The 21428-nt window shown below is 43.8% G+C and overlaps 1 protein-coding gene across 1 annotated transcript in view; it reads right to left on the reverse strand.

Moving 5' to 3' along the window:
- Positions 1-21428, reverse strand: part of macrod2 (mono-ADP ribosylhydrolase 2) — a 1271393-nt gene that overhangs the window by 1211149 nt on the left and 38816 nt on the right. Inside the window, exons 3-4 of the mRNA XM_055638840.1 lie at positions 17800-17868; positions 7355-7465 (exon numbers count right to left, since the gene is read on the reverse strand). Coding sequence (XP_055494815.1) covers positions 7355-7465; positions 17800-17868 — 180 coding nt within the window. The remainder of the gene's footprint in view (positions 1-7354; positions 7466-17799; positions 17869-21428) is intronic.

Consider the following 21428-nt stretch of genomic DNA (forward strand, 5'->3'; position numbering starts at 1 on the left):
TTTACTTAAAAAGTTGATGATGGAGATGGTGCAGAGTAAAACCTACATCTCTATACAAGGTTGTTTATTTTGGTGCAATAGATGCAATGAAACCTTAAAACGAGGTCAGAAATTTGCACAGAAATAGCAAAGTGTTAACTTTCTGTCATAAACTGAATGGGCAAAGACATTTTGGGTTTGTAATAATGCAAAGCTAAGGATAAGATGCTATTTCATGAAGCAAGCAGAAGAGTAGCCCAATGCAGTGAGCATCTTGTACTGTAAATATTCACATTTAACTGTGAAGATGCTCGTCACTTGAAGCTGCTTTACCATAATTAGCAGCACTTACTATTTTCCAATAAATTCCAGCCTGGTGAATTTACTTCAGAAAATATGGCAATCAATTGAAGACTGCCACCTGGAGGCCAGTGTCCACATTGTCATGCAAAACCAAAACTCCAATGAGCTGCAAATTCACTTGGAGGCACCTATACTTCCAGAAGAAGGGTTCCAACCCGAAACATCCCGTAACCATGATGCTGCTTGACTCGCTGAGTTACTCCACCATTTTGTGTATACTTCCAGGAGAGGGAACACTTTTTCACACAGAGGGTTGTGAGTCTGTGGAATTCTCTGCCTCAGAGGGCGGTGGAGGCCGAGTCTCTGGATACTTTCAAGAGAGAGCTAGATAGGCCTCTTAAAGATAGCGGAGTCATGGGATATGGGGAGAAGGCAGGAACGGGTGTACTGATTGGGGATGATCAGCCATGATCACATTGAATGGCAGTGCTGGCTTGAAGGGCCGAATAGCCTACTCCTGCACCTATTGTCTATTGAGACATATCCATGTCTCCTGGAAGTATACACAAAATGGTGGAGTAACCCAGCATTTGGGCACAGGGGCATGCATTATTGGCAGTGGAAGACATTAAGCAGGAGCCTTAAAGGAATTCATGATAATGACAAACAAACCAAATTACAGACACTGCATTTCACCCAATTTTACCCATCAAAAATCTGTTAATCAAATAAAATGATTTAATACATGACTTGTATGCTTTGATGTGCGCCTTACATACCATTGTCTCTTTGACATTCAAACCTTTTATAACCTTAAAATTTATCATCCCCCTTTTCTCAGGAAAAAATGGCCCCCATATGATCATCTTTGCTGAAAAATAGATCAGAGTTCTGATATCATCTTGTTAAATTGTTGCATATTTTTGCAACTCGACAATGTATACCAGAACTGAATATACGATCAACATCACCCATGTACTGTCCATTAAATTTTTATTACAGGAATGTGCTTCCGGGATTCCGCCGATAATGTACCGTTCTACATGGTTGGTTCAATCAAGCCTATAGTCTTTCATCCATAGAGAGATGCTTCTGTCAATTTTTTAACTTGCCACAGAGCTGCATCTCAAGAAAACTAAAAACTTGATTTTCATGGTTTTTTAACAAGTATTGATTTTATACTTTTTAGTTACCAGTTTAATTAGAAGTTAACTGGTCACAAAATCAAAATGGAATGGAGGGGGTGAGTATATTGATGGGAAAGAATTGTTGTAAAATGCAGCTTAATTTTTTAACATAGCAGCCAATTTGCACACCGCAAGCTCATATGAGCAGTGGAGTGGCACCGTGGTGCAGTAATGGAGTTGCTGCCTAACAGCGCCAGAGACCCAGGTTCGATTCTGACTACGGGTGGGCTGTCTGTACGGTGTTAGTACGTTCTCCCTGTAACCGCGCAGGTTTTCTCAGAGTGCTTTTTGAGAAGTGCTTTGCCCGAGTTCTTTGGTTTTCTCCCACATTCCAAAGACGTGCAGGTTTGTAGGTTAATTGGCTGGTGTTAATTGTCCCTCGTGTGTAGGGTAGGACTAGTGCACGGGTGATCGCCAGTCAGTATGGACTCGGTGGGCCGAAGGGCCAGTTTCCAAGTCAAGTCAAGTTTATTTGTCACATACACATACGAGATGTGCAGTGAAATGAAAGTGACAATGCTCGCGGACTTTTGTGCAAAAGACAAACAACAAAACAACCAAACAAATTATAAACACAATCATAACACACATATTCTTTTACATAATAAATAATGGAAGGAAAAATGTTCTGTAGAGTTAGTCCCTGGTGCGATAGGCGTTTACAGTCCGAATTGCCTCTGGGAAGAAACTCCTTCTCAACCTCTCCGTTCTCACCGCATGGCAACGGAGGCGTTTGTCTGACCGTAGCAGCTGGAACAGTCCGTTGCAGGGGTGGAAGGGGTCTCTCATGATTTTGTTTGCTCTGGAGTTGCACCTCCTGTTGTATAGTTCCTGCAGGGGGGTGAGTGAAGTTCCCATAGTGCGTTTCGGCCAAACGCACTACTCTCTGCAGAGCCTCTTGTCCTTGGCAGAGCAATTCCCAAACCAGATGGTAATGTTCCCGGACAAGATCCATGCTGTATCTCTAAAGTAAATAGGCAGATATTCTGCTTTTGGTGCAGTACGATGGATATATATTGTCTATAATACAGGGGAAAACTCCTTTGTTCTTCAAACAGTCTCACTAGGACGTTTATTTACACCCAGGAGACTGCCTCTGTCAGTCTCCCACTCATGCACTGCTGCCTGAAGTGGCAGCCTAGATAACTGTGTCTAACATTTTTAGCTCTAAGTTATATCTTTCAACTGACAAACGGTAGAGAGATATCATTCTCGTACTGCCACATGATTTAGACATGTGGACTTGCCTGTGAACATAAAAAACAAGTCGTGGAATTTCAACCGGTTTGCCAAAGTGTCAAGAACTTGCAAGGAGACATCATTCAAACCTGCTTTGTGAAGGGAATTAGATTTCATACAGAGAAACGTTGTCAAAAAAAAGTAATTGTGCTCTTCTAATAGGAAAATTAAATAGCTTGAAAAAACAATTATTATGGATGCTTTCAAGCGAGAGCTAGATAGGGCTCTTAAAAATAGCGGAGTCAGGGGATATGGGGAGAAGGCAGGAACGGGGTACTGATTTGGGATGATCAGCCATGATCACATTGAATGGCGGTGCTGGCTCGAAGGGCCGAATGGCCTACTCCTGCACCTATTGTCTATTGTCTATTAATACTGGGCTGAAGAATACTGCTGCCTTTATATTCCAGAACATCCTTTGAGTATCTGTTACCCTATTAAGATGCAACTAAACCAATACCCAACATCACCAATGACACTGCAAATAAAAGGGTGTTTGTTACACTCACTTCGCTGGTTTTATCTCGAGATAACCATTGTGCTCATCCACCTTATCTAGAACAGAGTAAAGTACAGGCACAGGAACTGGCCCTTCCCCCCCCCCCCCCCCCCCCCCCCCCGTCATTATATAATTCGCTGAATATGATGGCAAGTTACACCACACGCACGTGACCCATATTTCTCCATTCCTTGTCCATCCAAGAGACAGACACAACATGCTGGAGTAACTCAGTGGGACAGGCAGCATCTCTGGAGAGAAGGAATGGGTCGAGACCCTTCTTCAAACTCTGCAGTTCCTTCCTACACGCTACCGCCTATCCAAAAGCCTCTTTAATGCCACTATCGTGCCTGCTATCGCCAGCACTCCTGGAGACGTATTCCAGGCACCCACCACCCTCTGTGTGGAAAATAAACTTGCCCCTCACGCATTTGCCCATTTAAACTTTGCTCCACTCACCATAAAACGTTGCTCTCCAGTATTTGAAATTTCCACCTTGGGATGAAGGTTCTGACTGTCTATCTAAGCCAAAAGGCACTGAAAACCAGGGAAAGCATTGGATCCTGAAAAATGCATGGTTATGTGATGTGCTCTTGAAGGATTTGAAAGAAGACCGAAATGGAAACAGAATTACCGAGCCCTGGTTTAATTGATCATACGTCTGAATTAATTTCCAAGCCCTGCAGTCAGAGACGCAAACTCCGTGATTAATTGTGCAGCCAAATAAAATGGATTAGTGATCAGTGGAATCACTTGATAAGCCGTCGCAAGGCCGTCACATTAGAATTCATCCATTCTGCACCTGTTCATTAAGACTATGGTGCGCAGCGACTTGGAGGATTGATTACAATCTTACATTACAATCTTTCATAACCTCATGTGTATCTCATTATAATGAGCCGCTGAATGGCAGATTGTTGGGGGGGGGGGGAAATAACAACGGCAATATTTCAACGTGATCGGAAGATTGCTACTTTGATCTTGTGCACTTCAGATGGAAATAGCTCCAGGTCTGATACCAGAAAGGTAAATATGGTGTAATAAGGTGCCTCAACTGACGGGGGCAAAAAGGATTTGGAGGAAGGTGAAGTGACATTCTCCTGCGATCAGTGCTGACATTCTTGCTTTTTATGACTCGTATTAATGACCAAGACTTGGGGGAAGAAGACACATTTTCCAAATTTGTGGATGACACAACATTTGTCAAAACAAAACCAGTCAACAAAAAAAGCAAAATGTTTATGCAGTACATACATGAATAACTAGATTCAAACATGAAACTGTCTTTTTCTCTCTTAAACGCCAATCAACCAACGCTGTCAGCCCAAGTATTGTTTCGAATACTTAAACCAGTGGGAATCACAGTCACTAATGTTAAGGGGAATTATACATTTGATACATTCGTATCATATTTCTCTTAAACAAACTCAATTAAAAACATTTTTATTACATAGAAAATTAAAATCATCATGGACTGCTTTCAATTAAAAACATTTTTATTACATAGAAAATTAAAATCATCATGGACTGCTTTCCTTTTAAACAAGCTGGGCTTTAGGAGAAAGTGATATGCAACTATAAAGTAGAAACAAGGAACTGCAGATTCTGATTGATCAAGGGAAGACACAAAATGCTGGAATAACACAGCGGGTCAGGCAGCATCCTTGGAGAACATGGATAGGTGATGTTTCCGGTCGGGACTTCTTCAGAACGTATCGGGTCAGGAGCTTTCTTCATCCTGAACAAGGGTCCCAACCTGAAACGTCACCTATCTATGTGCTCCAGAGACGCTGCCTGACTTGCTGAGTTGTTTCAGCATTTAATGTCTTTCCTTGCAACAATAAAGATTGGATAAGGGACCATATTTCAGGTGGATCCAAGTAGCACCAATTTGGTGTCTCAAATCTTTGATAATCTTATGGTCTCCTTTCACCTTTACCTCAGATGTCACCCAACTCAATGCGGAGAATACAGGTATTCCATCTGCTGACTCTGCAGGAACCAAAAAAGCTTCCCCCAATGACCAAGTTTGCTAAATAGCTTACGAAGCACAAAAATATAACTAGATAATAAAATTCACTGAATAATAGCCCAACACATTACATCGAATATCAAAACAGACACCAAAATGTATTATTAAATATAGGAACCTCAGGTGTAATATTTTCTTAAAACACCTGAACATTGCCCAACTTCAATCATTTTCTCTGTTGAGACAAGGAACTGCAGATGCTGGTTTGGAAAAAAAAGAAATAAAGTGCTGGAGTAACTCAACGGGTCAGGCAGCATCTTTGGAGTAGATGGGTAAGTTATGGTTCTGGTTGGGACTCTTTTTCAGATCGAATGAGTGAATAGTGATTTCGGATTTACCAGATCGGCACCATGTCGTTAGGTAATTATTTAGGTGTGACAGGGAGAGGAGGATTTCAAGATGGGATTCTGTGAGATCTGTGGTCTTCAATCCTCAAATTATTACCTCAAGATTCAAGATAGATTTATTCATCACATGTGCCAGATGGCACAGTGAAATGAATTCCCATACAGCCATACAATAAAAATAAACAGGACTCAACACACTATAGAATTTAACACAAAACATCCCCACACAGCAGAATCAAAGTTCCCCACTGTGTGGGAAGGCACCAAAGTCAGTCTTCTTCCTCCACTGTTCCCCGTGGTCAGGGCCTCCCCAAGCCCTCCGCAGTTGCCGCTACGGGCGGCCCGATGTCCAGGACCGCTCGCCGGGATGATACAAGTCCGACGTCGGGGCTGCGGGACGTCCTCAGCGGCGTGGACACCAGAGTCGGCCCCCTCCTACCGGAGTCGGCGGCTTCCAATGTCCGCAGGCCGCGCCGGGTGGAGACTGCTGCTGTAGGCCCTCTACAAGGCGCCCCAGGACTCCACGATGGCGGTCAGCGCCGCCCGCATTGGAAGCTCTCCGCACCAGAGCTCCACGCTGTTGGAGCCACGGCCCAACGCTCCGGAGCTCCAAACGGCGACCCAGGTAGGCATCGCCCGCTCCGCGGTGACTCCAGCGCTGCGCCGCCGCTGTAGCAGCCCTGGTCCGGTTCCCGGTCCCCGGCAGGAAAGGCCGCTCCGATCCAGCTGGTAGGCCGCGAGGTGGGGGGCGAGGACGCGACTCGGAGAAATAGTCGCGTCCCCGCCAGGAAGAGACTTGGAGACGGTTTCCCCCTTACCCTGCCCCCCTCCCCCACATAGAAAAGTAAAAGTTTCCCCCTAAAACAGACTTTGGACTAACTAAAAAAAAAGATAGAAATGACATACAGGCTGTAGGTAGAGGCTGCTGCCAGTGCAGCGCCCCTAGTGGACTCCTGGCGGAGAGTGTAGGTACCAATCGGGTGAGGAGTGCTCAGCTGCAGAAGGACAGACTGGGTTTTCTGTTCATTGTCAGTGCCAAGAAGAGAAGCCTGTACTGGGGTGAATTAGAAATATATCAGGGTTCAGAAAAAGATTTACGAGGATGTTGCCAGAACTAGAGGATATGAGCTACAGGGAGAGGTTGAGTAGGCTGGGTCTCTATTCCATGAAGCGTAGGAGGATGAGGGGAGATCTTATAGAGGTGTACAAAATGATGAGAGGAATAGATCGGGTAGATTGTGCATCTACCCAATCTATTCCTCTCATCATTTTGTGTGGCGATCCCCGTACACGACGACACAATGCACTCTGTGACGCGTCGGGCGACCAATGTTGGACGACGACAGAAGCCAATAGCGAGCTACGCGTCGTCTGACACACGAACGAACGAACAGCAAGTAGTTAAATCAAAGTGAATATATGAAAACGAATCAAAATGAATAAAACTTGACTTGAAAGTGATCTTCTATTGCCCCACTGTGTTGAATAAAAATGTGAAACTAAACTGAACACATGATATTAAACAGAAAATGGTGGAAATATTCAGCAAATGCTATTTGAACCTGACTATTTCGGGGATGTCGTAGTCTATTTCAGATATTCAGCATCTGCAGTCAATCTTGCAAGAATAGAAAATGTACTTATTTTAGCTATGCATTCAAGACGTAACATTCATTTCAATAAGCCTGTTGGCATGCTACATTGGTGAGATTTAACGAATTCATAACAATATTTTACCCACTAGTGGCCCATTGATGAAAGTACCAACCTGCATTCACTACGGCATCAACTTTAAGCTTTGTTATATCACCTCGGTACAGTGACACAGCATCGTTCAGCTTGGAGTCCTTCTGAGCAGAGACCTCCTCATGTTCTTCACCTGCAACATGAAAGCAAGCATGTGCATTCATTAGCACTTTTCCACCACTTCACGACAAAACCACAAGTAGAGAGGAAAAAAATATGTTAAAGCAATAAACCATTTACTGATTAGAATGAGGTGCATTAAAAAGGTAAAGGGGCTGTCCCACTGCGGCGACCTAATCTGTGAGTTTAGACGAGTTTGCACTTGACTCAAACTCGCAGCATGGTCGACATGTGGTCCTAGTAGGTCCTATGAGGTCACTGGAACTCTCCTTCATGCTCGAGGGAAGTTCCCGAATACTCGCGGCCTCAGCTAGGTCGCGGAAAATTTTTCAGCATGTTGAAAGATTTTCCATGAGTAAAAATTGGTCGGCATGGTTCTTTTTAACTCGTAGTGCAGTGGAATGGGATCGCTATTTAGTTACAGGCAGTCGAGGGCAGCCGAAGGCAATCTCCTTCGCTGACCGGGCATTTTGATTGACTCATTGGAGTTTTCAGGACGAAGGGAAACCGACCGTTAGGTAAAATGACCAATAAACATTATTAAAACGTTGTCTGACTTTTTAAAAGTGTCCCCACTCCTTCTCCCCCCCCCCCCCCCGCCCCTTCTCTCCTCATTTCTCCCCCCCCCCCCCCTCCGCGCGCTCTCTAAAGGACTTACCGTACACTGTGCAGCCGTCTTATACCTTCATCTGCATCGCGGGTGTGAATTTCACACAGCGCTCCCCCGCTTTCCCTGGCCCCCGCCTTTGCGATGTGTTTGTGTTTGTGTGTGTGCGGTCGGTCGATCCAGCTCGCGGTTTCAACGCTGACGGTCAATCCGGCTCGAGGTTTTCCAGTCAAGTGCCTTCGAGCTTGAAGGTCAAAGACACTCTTCTTAACTTGCGGATTAGGTCGCCGCAGTGGGACAGCCCCTTTAGGCAAATAACTTAATATCTTCACAATTAGAGGACACTAGACAATAGATAGATAACCATGAAGGTTGAGATGAGGTAGGCCGAATTGTGGCATCCTAACTTTTGGGAATCCAAATTGTACTTGGAGTTTTATTATTAAATCGTTATTCAGAGATAATGGCCTGTTACTACATTTGGCACCTTCCATCTTAACACCAAACGGATAGAAATACTGAAAGAAGTACGGAATCTGAAGAAAGGTCTCGACCTGAAACATCCTTCTCTCCAGAGATGCTGCTTGTCCCGCTGAATTACTCCAGCATTTAGTGTATCTTTGGTTTAAACCAGCATCTGCAGTTCCAACATTCTCACATGGAAATACTAATTAGTCTGCAAATGCAATTAGTCTAAAGAAGGATCCCAACCCACTTTAGAAGGATGAGAGGGCATCTTATTGAAACATATAAGATTCTTAAGGGTTTGGACATGCTAGAGGTAGGAAACCTGTTCCCGATGTTGGGGGAGTCCAGTACCAGGGGCCACAGTTTAAGAATAAGGGGTAAGCCATTTAGAATGGAGATGAGGAAACACTTTTTCACACAGAGAGTTGTGATTCTGTGAAATTCTGTGCCTCAGAGGGCTGTTCTCTGGATGCTTTCAAGAGAGAGTTAGATAGACCTCTTAGAGATAGCAGAGTCAAGGGTTATGGGGGGAAGGCAGGAACGGGGTACTGATTGGGGATGATCAGCCATGATCACATTGAATGCCGGTGCTGGATCGAAGGGCCGAATGGCCTACTCTTGCACCTATTGTCTATTGTCTATTATCATCTGTCCCATGTCTTCCATTGAAGCTGCCTGACCTGTTGAGAGCAGGCTATTCTAGACTGGGTATTGAGTAATGAGGAAGGGTTAGTTAGCAGTCTTGTTGTACGTGCCCCCTTGGGCAAGAATGACCATAATATGGTTGAGTTCTTCATTAGGATGGAGAGTGACATTGTTAATTCAGAAACAATGGTTCTGAACTTAAAGAAAGGCGACTTTGAGGGTATGAGACGTGAATTGGCCAAGATTGACTGGCAATTAATTCTAAAAGGGTTGACGGTGGATATTTAATGGAAGGCATTTAAAGACTGCATGGCTGAACTACAAAAATTGTTCATCCCAGTTTGGCAAAAGAATAAATCAGGGAAGGTAGTACATCCGTGGACAACAAGGGAAATCAGGGATAGTATCAAAGCAAAAGATGAAGCGTACAAATTAGCCAGAAAAAGCAGATTACCAGAGGACTGGGAGAAATTCAGAGACCAGAAGAGGAGGACAAAGGGCTTAATTAGGAAAGGGAAAATAGATTATGAAAGAAAACTGGCAGAGAACATAAAAACTGACTGCAAAAGTTTTTAGAGATATGTGAAGAGAAATAGATTAGTTAAAACAAATGTAGGCCCCTTGCAGTCAGAAACAGGTGTATTGATCATGGGGAACAAGGATATGGCAGACCAATTGAATAACTACTTTGGTTCCGTCTTCACTAAGGAAGACATAAATAATCTGCCGGAAATAGCAGGGGACCGCGGATCAAAGGAGATGGAGGAACTGAGTGAAATCCAGGTCAGTCGGGAAGTGGTGTTGGGTAAATTGAATGGATTAAAGGCCGATAAATCCCCAAGGCCAGATAGGCTGCATCCCAGAGTACTTAAGGAAGTAGCTCCAGAAATAGTGGATGCATTAGTGATAATTTTTTCAAACTTCAAAACTCTGTAGATTCTGGAGTAGTTCCTGAGGATTGGAGGGTAGCTAATATAACCCCACTTTTTAAAAAGGGAGGGAGAGAGAAAACGGGGAATTACAGGCCAGTTAGTCTAACATCGGTAGTGGGGAAACTGCTAGAGTCAGTTATTAAAGATGGGATAGCAGCACATTTGGAAAGTGGTGAAATCATTGGACAAAGTCAGCATGGATTTACAAAAGGTAAATCATGTCTGACAAATCTTATAGAATTTTTCGAAGATGTAACTAGTAGAGTGGATAGGGGAGAACCATTGGATGTGTTGTATCTGGACTTTCAGAAGGCTTTCGACAAGGTCCCACATAAGAGATTAGTATACAAACTTAAAGCAGACGGTATTGGGGTTCAGTATTGATGTATAGAGAACTGGCTGGCAAAGGAAGGATAGAGAACTGGCTGGCAGTGACTAGTGGGGTACCTCAAGGCTCAGTGCTGGGACCCCAGCTATTTACAATATATATATTAATGATTTGGACGAGGGAATTGAATGTAACATCTCCAAGTTTGTGGATGACACTAAGGTGGGGGGCAGTGTTAGCTGTGAGGAGGATGCTAGGAGGCTGCAAGGTGACTTGGATAGGCTGGGTGAGTGGGCAAATGTATGGCAGATGCAGTATAATGTGGATAAATGTGAGGTTATCCACTTTGGTGGCAAAAACAGGAAAGCAGACTATTATCTAAATAGTGGCCGATTAGTAAAAGGGGAGATGCAACAAGACCTGGGTGTCATGGTACACCAGTCATTGAAAGTAGGCATGCAGGTGCAGCAGGCAGTGAAGAAAGCAAATGGTATGTTAGCATTCATAGCAAAAGGATTTGAGTATAAGAGCAGGGAGGTTCTACTGCAGTTGTACAGGGTCTTGGTGAGACCACACCTGGAGTATTGCTTACAGTTTTGGTCTCCAAATCTGAGGAAGGACATTATTGCCATAGAGGGAGTGCAGAGAAGGTTCACCAGACTCATTCCTGGGATGTCAGAACTTTCATATGAAGAAAGACTGGATAGACTCGGCTTGTACTCGCTAGAATTTAGGAGATTGAGGGGGGATCTTATAGAAACTTACAAAATTCTTAAGGGGTTGGACAGGCTAGATGCAGGAAGATTGTTCCCGATGTTGGGGAAGTCCAGGACAACGGGTCACAGCTGAAGGATAAGGGGGAAATCCTTTAAGACCGAGATGAGAAAAAACATTTTCACACAGAGAGTGGTGAATCTCTGGAACTCTCTGCCACAGAGGGTAGTTGAGGCCAGTTAATTGGCTGTATTTAAGAGGGAGTTAGATGTGGCCCTTGTGGCTAAAGGGATCAGGGGGTATGGAGAGAAGGCAGGTACGGGATACTGAGTTGGATGATCAGCCATGATCATATTGAATGGCGGTGCAGGCTCGAAGGGCCGAATGGCCTACTCCTGCACCTATTTTCAATGTATCTATGTATCTATGTTGAGATTAGCACTTTGCATCTTTTCATGAAAACCAGAAACTGCAATTCCTTCGGTCTACATATGTAAATATACGTGGTACAATTAACTTAGTTAAAATAATCTAATGGAGCCACAAGAAACTGCAGATGCTAGTTTATTAAAAAATAAGTCACCAATTGCTGGAGTAACTCAGCGAGTAACTCAGCGGGTAAATGGATGTGACAATTCGGGTCAGGATCCTTCTTCAATTAATGTGTTGTCTTCTCTTCCTTGTGGTACCTCAATTCAGTTGCAATTCAACATTTGTGAATATGGACGGATAAAAACATGTACAAACCATGGGAATCAGAGTGAAACATCATTCTAGGACTACATAAAGGTTGGAAACAAACCCAGTGGTGAAATTGTGAGCGGCTTCTATCATTAATAACTAAATTTTATTTTTAATGAAATATTTGATCATTGTAACACAGTTACATCGTAATTTAATACAGCATAATTGTGTATATATATTTGTAAAACCTGTTATTTTCTGAGGGAAAGCTATGGCAGTTCCAAATTCTGCCTATTATGCCTCTCCAAAAATATTTGCAGGTTAAAGCAAGAAACAATCTGTAACTTTGCCTTTCTCTCTTTCTACATAATTATCACAAACTATGTTATTTGTACAAAATTTCAGTAACATGATTTTGCAAATTAACGTGTTATTTTGAGTCAACGTGCTGAAGTAACTGAGCAGATCACGCAGCATATCTGGAGAACATGGACAGGCGACGTTTCAGGTCAGGACTCTTCTTCAGACAGTCTGAAGAAGTCTTGAGACTGAGGAAGGATCCCAACCCAAAAATCACCTATCCATACACTCCAGAGATGACCCACCGAGTTACTCTTTTAAACCAGCATTTGCAATTATTCGTGACACGTTATTTTGAGTTTGGTTTACTCCATAACATTAAGACTATATTTTGAACTTTAGCATTGCCTTGTGGGCCATCTAGTGGCATAATTTGACAAAAACAGTCCTTTTTAAATGTGGATTCTAATTCAGGCATTTTTAATTTATGTTTGAGCAGGGGACAGAACATAAAATTATCAGGTTAACAAGAAAAGAAGATATCTCAAGCTAATAACAAATATTTTTCGTTCCCAAGAAAATTAACATGTTTGCAACATTAGAAATCATACAAAAGATGGATATTTGTCATTAATATTCTGGCAGGCTCTTTGCTTTTTATGAAATCTGTTTGAATTTAGTTCCATTTACTTGAAATTTAGCGAGCCTCTTTAAAGCATGGGTTATTTACTCTGCCAAATTACTACTTGACAGTGAAGACAAGGGTCAAGAGTATTATTGTCATGTGTCCCAGATAGAACAATGAAATTCTTACTTGCAGCAGCACAGCAGAATATGTAAACATCGTACACTGTAAATATAATAAATGAGTAAAGGTTCAGTGTGTGCATATACACATACATGCATACGGAAACAATAGTTGTGCAATAATAACAATAATAGTCTATGTAGTTCAGAGCATGTTTGAGGTTGTAGTGTTTAATAGCTGCAGGGTATTTAATGGCGTAGGGAAGAAGCTGTTCCTGGACGTTATAGTTTTGCAGGCTCCTATACCTTCTTGCCGATGGCAGAGGTGAAATGTGTATTTGACCAGGGTGGGTGTGGGTCTCCGCTGGGCAGTGTTCACAACTTTTTTCAGTCTTCATCGCACCTGGGCGTTCTAGATGCCGAACCAGGCCCTCATCACCATGGACGTTAGTACCACCGGTCAATAGCCGTTGAGGCATCTCATCTTACTCTCCTTACGCTTCTTAGTCCTCTTATTGAAGCAGGTGGGAACCACAGGCCTCAGTAATGAGAGGTTGAAAAATGTCCGCAAAAACTCCCGACAGTTGGTCTGCACAGGTTTTAAGAGCTCGACCGGGTATACCATCAGGTCCAGACGCTTTCCTAGGGTTCACCCCCCTGAAGGATCTTTTGGCGTCGGCCTCTGTAACTGTGACTGTAATACCATCAGGGCGTATGGGTGCCCGGGAACGCACATCAGTGTGCTCCCTGTCAAAGCGTGCGTAGAACACATTGAGCTTGGCAGGGAGTGATGCTTCGCTGTCGCTTGAGTTGCCCCCTGATTTTGCATTCAAGCCATGCCACAGTTGCCGAACACCCGCCTCATCCTCCAGCTCAGAGCGAAAGTCCCTTTTGGCCTTATTGATGGCCTGGTCAAGGTCGTATCTGGACTTCTTGTACACCCCTGCGATGCCAGACTTGAATTCCTGGGATCTGGTCCTCAGAAGAATGCGGATCTCCTGGTTCATCCAAGGGTTCTGGTTGGGGAACACTCAGATGGTTTTAGTAGGAACACACTCCTCCACACATTTCCTTATGAAGTCTGTAACAACTGTGGCATATTCATTCAGGTCCATTGCCGAGGCCTAGAACATTGCCCAATGTTGAACATTACTGACTCCAAGCAGTCTCACAGTTGTACATAGAAAATAGGTGCAGGAGGAGGCCATTTGGCCCTTCAAGCCTACACCGACATTCATTGTGATCATGGCCGATCATCCACAATCAGTGACCCGTGCCTGCCTTCTCCCCATATCCCTTGATTCCGCTAGCCCCTAGATCTTTATCTAACTCACATCTGCCTCCCCTGATCAGCTCTGTGCAGTCCTCCCCGCTGGGGGTGTGCCCTTCAGTTGCTGCCTGTATGCAGGGAGATGCAGCACCGCTGAATGGTCGGATTTCCTGAAGTGAGGGTGAGGGTTGGAGCGATAGGCATCTCCGATGGTCAGGGGTCAAGTGTTAAATCCTCTGATGCTGAAGGAAACGTGTTGGTGGTAGTTAGCGAGTGAATTCTTCAGGTCTACCGCAGAGAGTTTAAGGGCGCTGACCCAAAATGTCGTCTGTCCATTCCCTCCACAGATGCTGCCTGACCCCCCTGAGATCCTCCAGCACTTTGTGTTTTGCTGATGTTTCCCCCAGGATGTGTTGATATTAGAAATGGTTCCTCTGCATACCAGTGTCACTTGAAACCTTGTCAAGTATCCTCAGAAACCTTCCTATTCTTTGCACTGACCTCGACTCTCTCTCTGATTTCCAATCACCAGAATGCTGCTTTGTGTCAGATAATCTGTTTTCTTCCATTCCAAACTCACACACCTTACATGGAGAATAATAGATCTAGCAAGCATAGACAACAAGTAATTAGGCGATATTTTAGGCGACTACAGGCAACTAGTCTGTCGCCACACGGTCGCCGGGGTGTCGTCTGTATGGTCGCGAGTCGTCTCCTCAAGTCGCCCAAAGAATGGCAGTGTTTTTCTGGTCACCGCTGGATTTTGAAATGTTCGAAACTGTTGCATTGCAGTCTTTCTCAGGCTCCAGAAGTGCAATATCCTTCAAATCTATCCATATTAATTTTATCAAGCTGGCTTGACGCCAATGAGCGTAGCTTGACTTCTCCTGACGTAGGTGCAGTCGTAGCTTGGTGCTGACTTCATTTTTTTTTTTTGTTAAAGTATGATTCTATTTCAAATTTTATGTCGAAGGGGGGGGGGGGGGGGGGGGGTCCACTCGCCAGTTTTTCGGCGACCTGCCACGACTATGACAGTCGCCGGCGGTCGTCTAAAAATAGCCTAAGTTGGACAGGCCCATAACTCAGCTGGTCAGGTAGCATCTCCGGAGAACAAAGCAGGGCCGGCAACAGATGACCAAGGAAGGGAGGAGCCCCATAATGGCCCATTGTTGGCTGGGGAAGAGGTGATAACTAGTGGGACAACTAGTGGTGGAACTAGTGGGACAACTAGTAGTGGAACTAGTGGGACAACTAGGGTGGGGGAGGGGGTGGGGGGGAGAGGGAATTCAGGACATTGATATAGTGATTAAGAAGGAACTGCAGATGCTGGAGAATCGAAGGTTACACAAAAAAGCTGGAGAAACTCGGCGGGTGCAGCAGCATCTATGGAGCGAAGGAAATAGACAACGTTTCGGGCCGAAACCCTTCAGGGTTTCGGGCCGAAACGTTGTCTATTTCCTTCGCTCCATAGATGCTGCTGCACCCGCTGAGTTTCTCCAGCTTTTTTGTGTAACCATTGATATAGTGATATAACTGATAGATGAGATTGAGCCAGAGATACAAGCAGACACTTTAGCTCAAACGTTATCACAGTGAGAGATGGATGACATTGCGTCCACAGCTTCAACATAATTGATCAATCGGACAGCTCAAGAATCCATTACAACAGGATGTTTCTAATAAAATTAATATGGATAGATTTGAAGGATATTGCACTTCTGGAGCCTGAGAAAGACTGCAATGCATCCCTGATATTAGTTTGTGGTTGCAGAGGTGCTGTTCATGCTTACATAGTTTCTGCCAGTGCAAGAATCCAGCACTAACTTTTGGGATTGGTGCTAATGGAGAGATGCTTATTTTCTCAATAATTTTCTTTCACTTTCACCTATTCGACAGACAAACACCACAGAAACAGGCCCTATCGGGCCATCTCGTTCATTCCAACCCAAACTATAGTAATCCCATTTACATGCAACAGCCCGTATCCCTCTTAACCTCTCCTGCCCAAGTGCCTTCCAATTGCTGTTTAAATGTTGTAATAGTATCTGCCTCTACACGAGGCATCTTATTCCATGTATTAGCCACCTTCTGTGTAACGAAACATACCCCTCAGATCTACTTTAAATTTTGCCCCTCGTGACCTTTTAAGGTCATAAGAAATAGGAGTAGAATTTGGCCATTCGGCCCATCAAGGTTACTCCACCATTCAATCATGGCTGATTATCTCTCCCTCCTAACCCCATTCTCCTGCCTTCTCCCCATAACCTCTGACACGCATACTAATCAAGAATCTATCCATCTCTGCCTTAAATATATCCACTGACTTTCAAAGAATTCCACAGATTCACCACCGAGGAAAGAAATCCCTCCTTATCTCCTTTCTAGAAGAATGTCCTTTAATTCTGAGGCTATGACCTCTAGTGCTAGACTCTCACACTAGTGGAAACATCCGCTTCACATCCACTATATCCAAGCCTTTCATTTTTCTGTAAGTTTCAATGAGGTCCCCCCCTCATTCTTCTAAACACCAGCGAGTACAGGGCTAGTGCTCATCATATATTAACCTTGAAGCGAGTCACATATTGAAGCGAGTCATTGGTTGATATAAAAATCTCGATTTGTCAAGAGAAACAGACATTCTCTTGGAGACCCTCGTGGCAGAATATCCCAAAGTGCAAGTACATTGAGTTTATGTATAAACACAGAGATAACAATAAATAATAACTGCATCTTCAATGGCTGTAATTATCTACTGAGCTTTAACATTTTGAGTGTAGACAAGTAACTTTGCAGAATTACATATTTACAATGGAAGCACATGGTAGCTGCCAAGAAACCTCTGAATGTCATAGGTTTAAGGTGAGGGGGGAAAAGCTTTAATAGGAATCTGAGGGGTAACTATTTCACGCAAAGGTTGGGGGGTGTAATGGAACAAGTTGCCAGAGAAAGTGGTTGAGGCTGGGACTATCACAATGTTTAAGAAACATTTACAGGTACATGGATAGGACAGGTTTAGAGGGATATGGGCCAAACGCAGGCAGGTGGGAATAGTGTAGCTGGGACAGGTTGGCCGGTGTGGGCAAATTGTATCGAAGGGCCTGTTTCCACACTGTATCACTCTATGACAGGCTGCAAGACTCCATGACTCTGTCTATTGCTCCTACATCTTTCCTGGAGTGTGGCCACCAGAATTTTACAAGTACAGTCCAACATTCAGAGTTTTGTGACATTTCAGAGGTATGCAAACGACAAAGAAAAAAAACCGTGGTGACATACCCACCACCATATTACAGAATCACCAAACTATTCAGACTAAGTTACAAACATCTATGTTACAAATAGCATCAACACCACCCGGGCACGGACGTAACCCCAGTAAAGGGCCAAGCATCTGGCTCGGGCAAAGCCCTATTCCGCCCGGCACCGTGACTCGTGGATGGTCAACTTGGCAAGGCCTGGGAACAACCCAACCAGGACATCTTCAGCCCTGTCCACTCCCTGGATCCCGTCACCAGTCCTTAATTATATTTACATTAAGACTTCATGTAAATATAATTTTACATGAGCAGCAGAGACGAGGATGTGTGGAAGAAGAGCCACCTTGAGAAGTCGAGCAAGTGGAGAGGAACAAGCTCCTCAGTGTTGAACTTACCAGCATCTTCCTTCACTGGAGAATACTCATTGTGTTCTTTACCCTCCAGCTTTTCTTTCAGATGTATTTCTGTTGCAAAAGATCCATAAAAATGCAATCAAAATATGACAATTACAGTCAAATTGTTGAAATATGAACTTTTAACATGATAAAATACACTAATAATTCCAGCAGCTAGCTCAAAAATGTTGTGGTGCCAACCTGTATTAAATCTATGTATGGAAAGTCCCATAGAACTGCTTTCAAAAACATCTATGATGGCCTGCGTGTGCGGACGTGGCGCTGACGGACGAGAGGCCGAAGCAAAGTAGTCGAATCCAAAGAACGGAATGTCCTAAACGACAATAACCGAAAGAGTCCGAAGATGAAACGCCTGCTAACCGAAAGGATGGGACCCCTAAATGCAAACTAACCAAAAGGGTGGGATGCCTAAAACCCAAGGAACCGAAAAACTGCGTCGCCTAAAAGCAAACTTACCGAATGGCCGCATCTGTCGAAACGCCACCTACCCAAAAGGCGGCGTCGCCTACAGGCCAAAGGACTGACTGCCGCTCAACAGAAACGTCCAATAACGGACATGACGTTGCCGGGGTGCGGGTCGGCTGGAGCGGAGGTTTGGGACAATGTTCATGACCTCATGGGGGTCTGGACCAATCGCTGACAAGTCCCGCCCCACAGCAACGTCATGTCCGTTATTGGACGTTTCTGTTGAGCGGCAGTCGGTCCTTTGGCCTATAGGTGACGCCGCCTTTCTGGTAGGTGTCGTTTCGACAGAGCGGCCATTCGGTAAGTTCGCTTTTAGGCGACGCAGTTTTTCGGTTCGTTGGCTTTTAGGCGTCCCGCCCTTTCGGTTTGGAAATCAGTGACAGGATCGGTCAAAGTCAGCATGGATTTATGAAGGGGAAATCATGCTTGACTAATTTTTTTGGAATTTTATGAGGATGTAACAAGTAGAATGGATAAGGGAGAGCCAGTGGATGTGGTGTATCTGGACTTTCAAAAAGCCTTTGACAAGGTCTTGGGCTTAGTCAAGAGATTAGTGTGCAAAATTGGAGCACATGGGTATTGGGGGTAGGGTATTGACATGGAGAGAGAACTGGTTGGCAAACACAAAGCAAAGAGTAGGAATTACCTGGTCCCTTGCAGAATGGCAGGCAGTGACTAGTGGGGTGCCGCAAGGCTCGTTGCTGGGACACCAGGTATTTAGATTCAGATTCAGATTCAGATTCAATTTTAATTGTCATTGTCAGTGTACAGTACAGAGACAACGAAATGCATTAGACAACGAATACATTTACAATAGATATAAACGATTTAGACGAGGGAATTAAATGTGACATCTCCAAGTTTGCGGATGACACAAAGCTGGGTGGCAGTGTGAGCTGCGATGAGGATGCTATGAGGCTGCAGGGTGACTTGGATAGGTTGGGTGAGTGGGCAGAAACATGGCAGATGCAGTATAATGTGGTTAATATGAGGTTATCCACTTTGGTGGCAAGAACAGGAAAGCAGATTATTATCTGAATGGTGTCAGATTAGGAAAAAGAGAGGTGCAACGAGACCTGGGTGTCCTTGCACATCAGTCACTGAAAGTAAGCACTGCAGGTACAACAGGCAGTGAAGAAAGCTAATGGCATCTTGGTCTTCACTGCGAGAGGATCTAAGTTTAGGAGCTACTGCAGTTGTACAGGGCCCTGGTGAGGCCGCACCTGGACTATTGTGTGCAATTTTGGTCTCCTAATTTGAGGAAGGACATTATTGCTATTGAGGGAGTGATAATAGGTTAATTCCCGGAATGGGGGGCACTGACATATGATGAAAGAATGGGTTGACTGGGCTTGTATTCACAGGAATTTAGAAGGAATGAGAGGAGATCTTATAGAAACATATAGAATTCTTAAAGGATTGGACAGGCTAGATGCACGAAAAATGTTCCCGATGTTGGGGGAGTCCAGAACCAGGGTCACAGTTTACGAACCAAGTAGGCCATTTAGGACTGAGATGAGAAAAAACGTTTCACCCAGACAGTTGTGAATCTGTGGAATTCTCTGCCACAGAAGGCAGTGGAGGCCAATTCACTGGATGTTTTCAAGAGGGAGTTAGATTTAGCTCTTAGGGCTAAGGGAATCAAGGGATATGGTTAAAATGCAGGAACGGGGTACTGACTTTGATCAGCCATGATCATATTGAATGGCGGTGCTGACTCGAAGGGCCGAATGGATGTGCACCTGTTTTTCTATGTTCTATGTTTTCTTAACTGAATAAGGGTCCAGACCCAAAACGTCATCTGTCCATTCCCTCCATAGATGTTACCTGATCCCCGAGTTCCTCCAGCACTTTATCTTTTGTCCAAGATTCCAGTACCTGTAGTTACTTCAATCTCCTCTACTTTTTCCTGCTGTGGTGAACCTTAGATTTGGTGTCAAATTTCATATTTTTATCACTCTCCTGTGTTTATTCTTAATATTTTGTTTTTTTTTATGAAGGCATGGAGGAATAAAGCACCCCCACTTTAAAGAAAACACAACTTGCTTTCATCCTGAACTCTGCAGCTATTCATAAAAGTATAGAAATCAGATGATGAAAATAGATAAGACCACTAGATGGCGTTTGCGCTTTTTTTATAGCATTTACAACTCCATCATTTATGAGGAAGTATTATATAATAGAACCGCTCGGATAGTGACTTTATATAAGCTAGGTAATTTGCAAAAGAGCATGCTTAAGGTTTTCCTAACAAAATAAAGTACAATGAAACATACACCCAGGGAAAGATGAATCAAAACATGGAGACCTGAACCTAAACCTGCATAGCTTAGTTTATTGCTTTGGGACAATTATAACACTGGAGGAAATTGTATTTGATATGACTTTGTGTTGAAGAATGGATAGCTGAATAGGGGCCTCTTCTTAGACCAAACCCAAACCAATTAGGAGCAGACGAGGGCATTCGATCCAATTTGTGATCCCAGCTACAAAGACAGATGTGTACAGCAATTCGTTCTTCCCACGCACAATTAACGCATGGAATAATCTCCACCCTACTATAGTTACCCAACCAGATGCAACTAAATTTAAAGTAGCTCTTCCTTCCCAATAACCCTTTCTGGCTTAAGCCCTCCCATCACCACCTCCAGTTTAAATTCCATTTGGAATATTTTGGAGGACCAAGAAACCAAGAACAAGGTCATCTGCTTCTTTCTCTATGGCACATTCTTAAGCTGTGAGGGTTATGCTGAGTTTGAGACAGAATTCAAGGCTGAGAGATAATAGACCCTGTAGTTAGCCTTGGCTATGTTAAATTATAATGAGGTTGTGATAAGGGATGGATGATTGGAGAGGAAGAGAATTAGATTGATGGATATGTTTATAGGAAGTCGAAGAAGCTGATGTAATTCTGATGTAATGGTTTGAGTTGTAAATCTCCCTTGTGTTCTGCCTTGTACATGAGATTGGAAATCCAGCTTCCAGATAGCAGGAAAGGGGCTACAAATTAGAATTAAGTTGTATCCTGGCACCAAACACTTAAGTTGACAGATTTACGACCCATGCATGCTTAGGTTGGGAGATGTGTGCGTGTGTTTTAATATAATTAATGTTTTAAATACATATGTAATAGTATTGTAAAC

The sequence above is a fragment of the Leucoraja erinacea genome, chromosome 8 (assembly GCF_028641065.1).
Source record: "Leucoraja erinacea ecotype New England chromosome 8, Leri_hhj_1, whole genome shotgun sequence".
Classification (NCBI taxonomy): Eukaryota; Metazoa; Chordata; class Chondrichthyes; order Rajiformes; family Rajidae; genus Leucoraja; species Leucoraja erinaceus.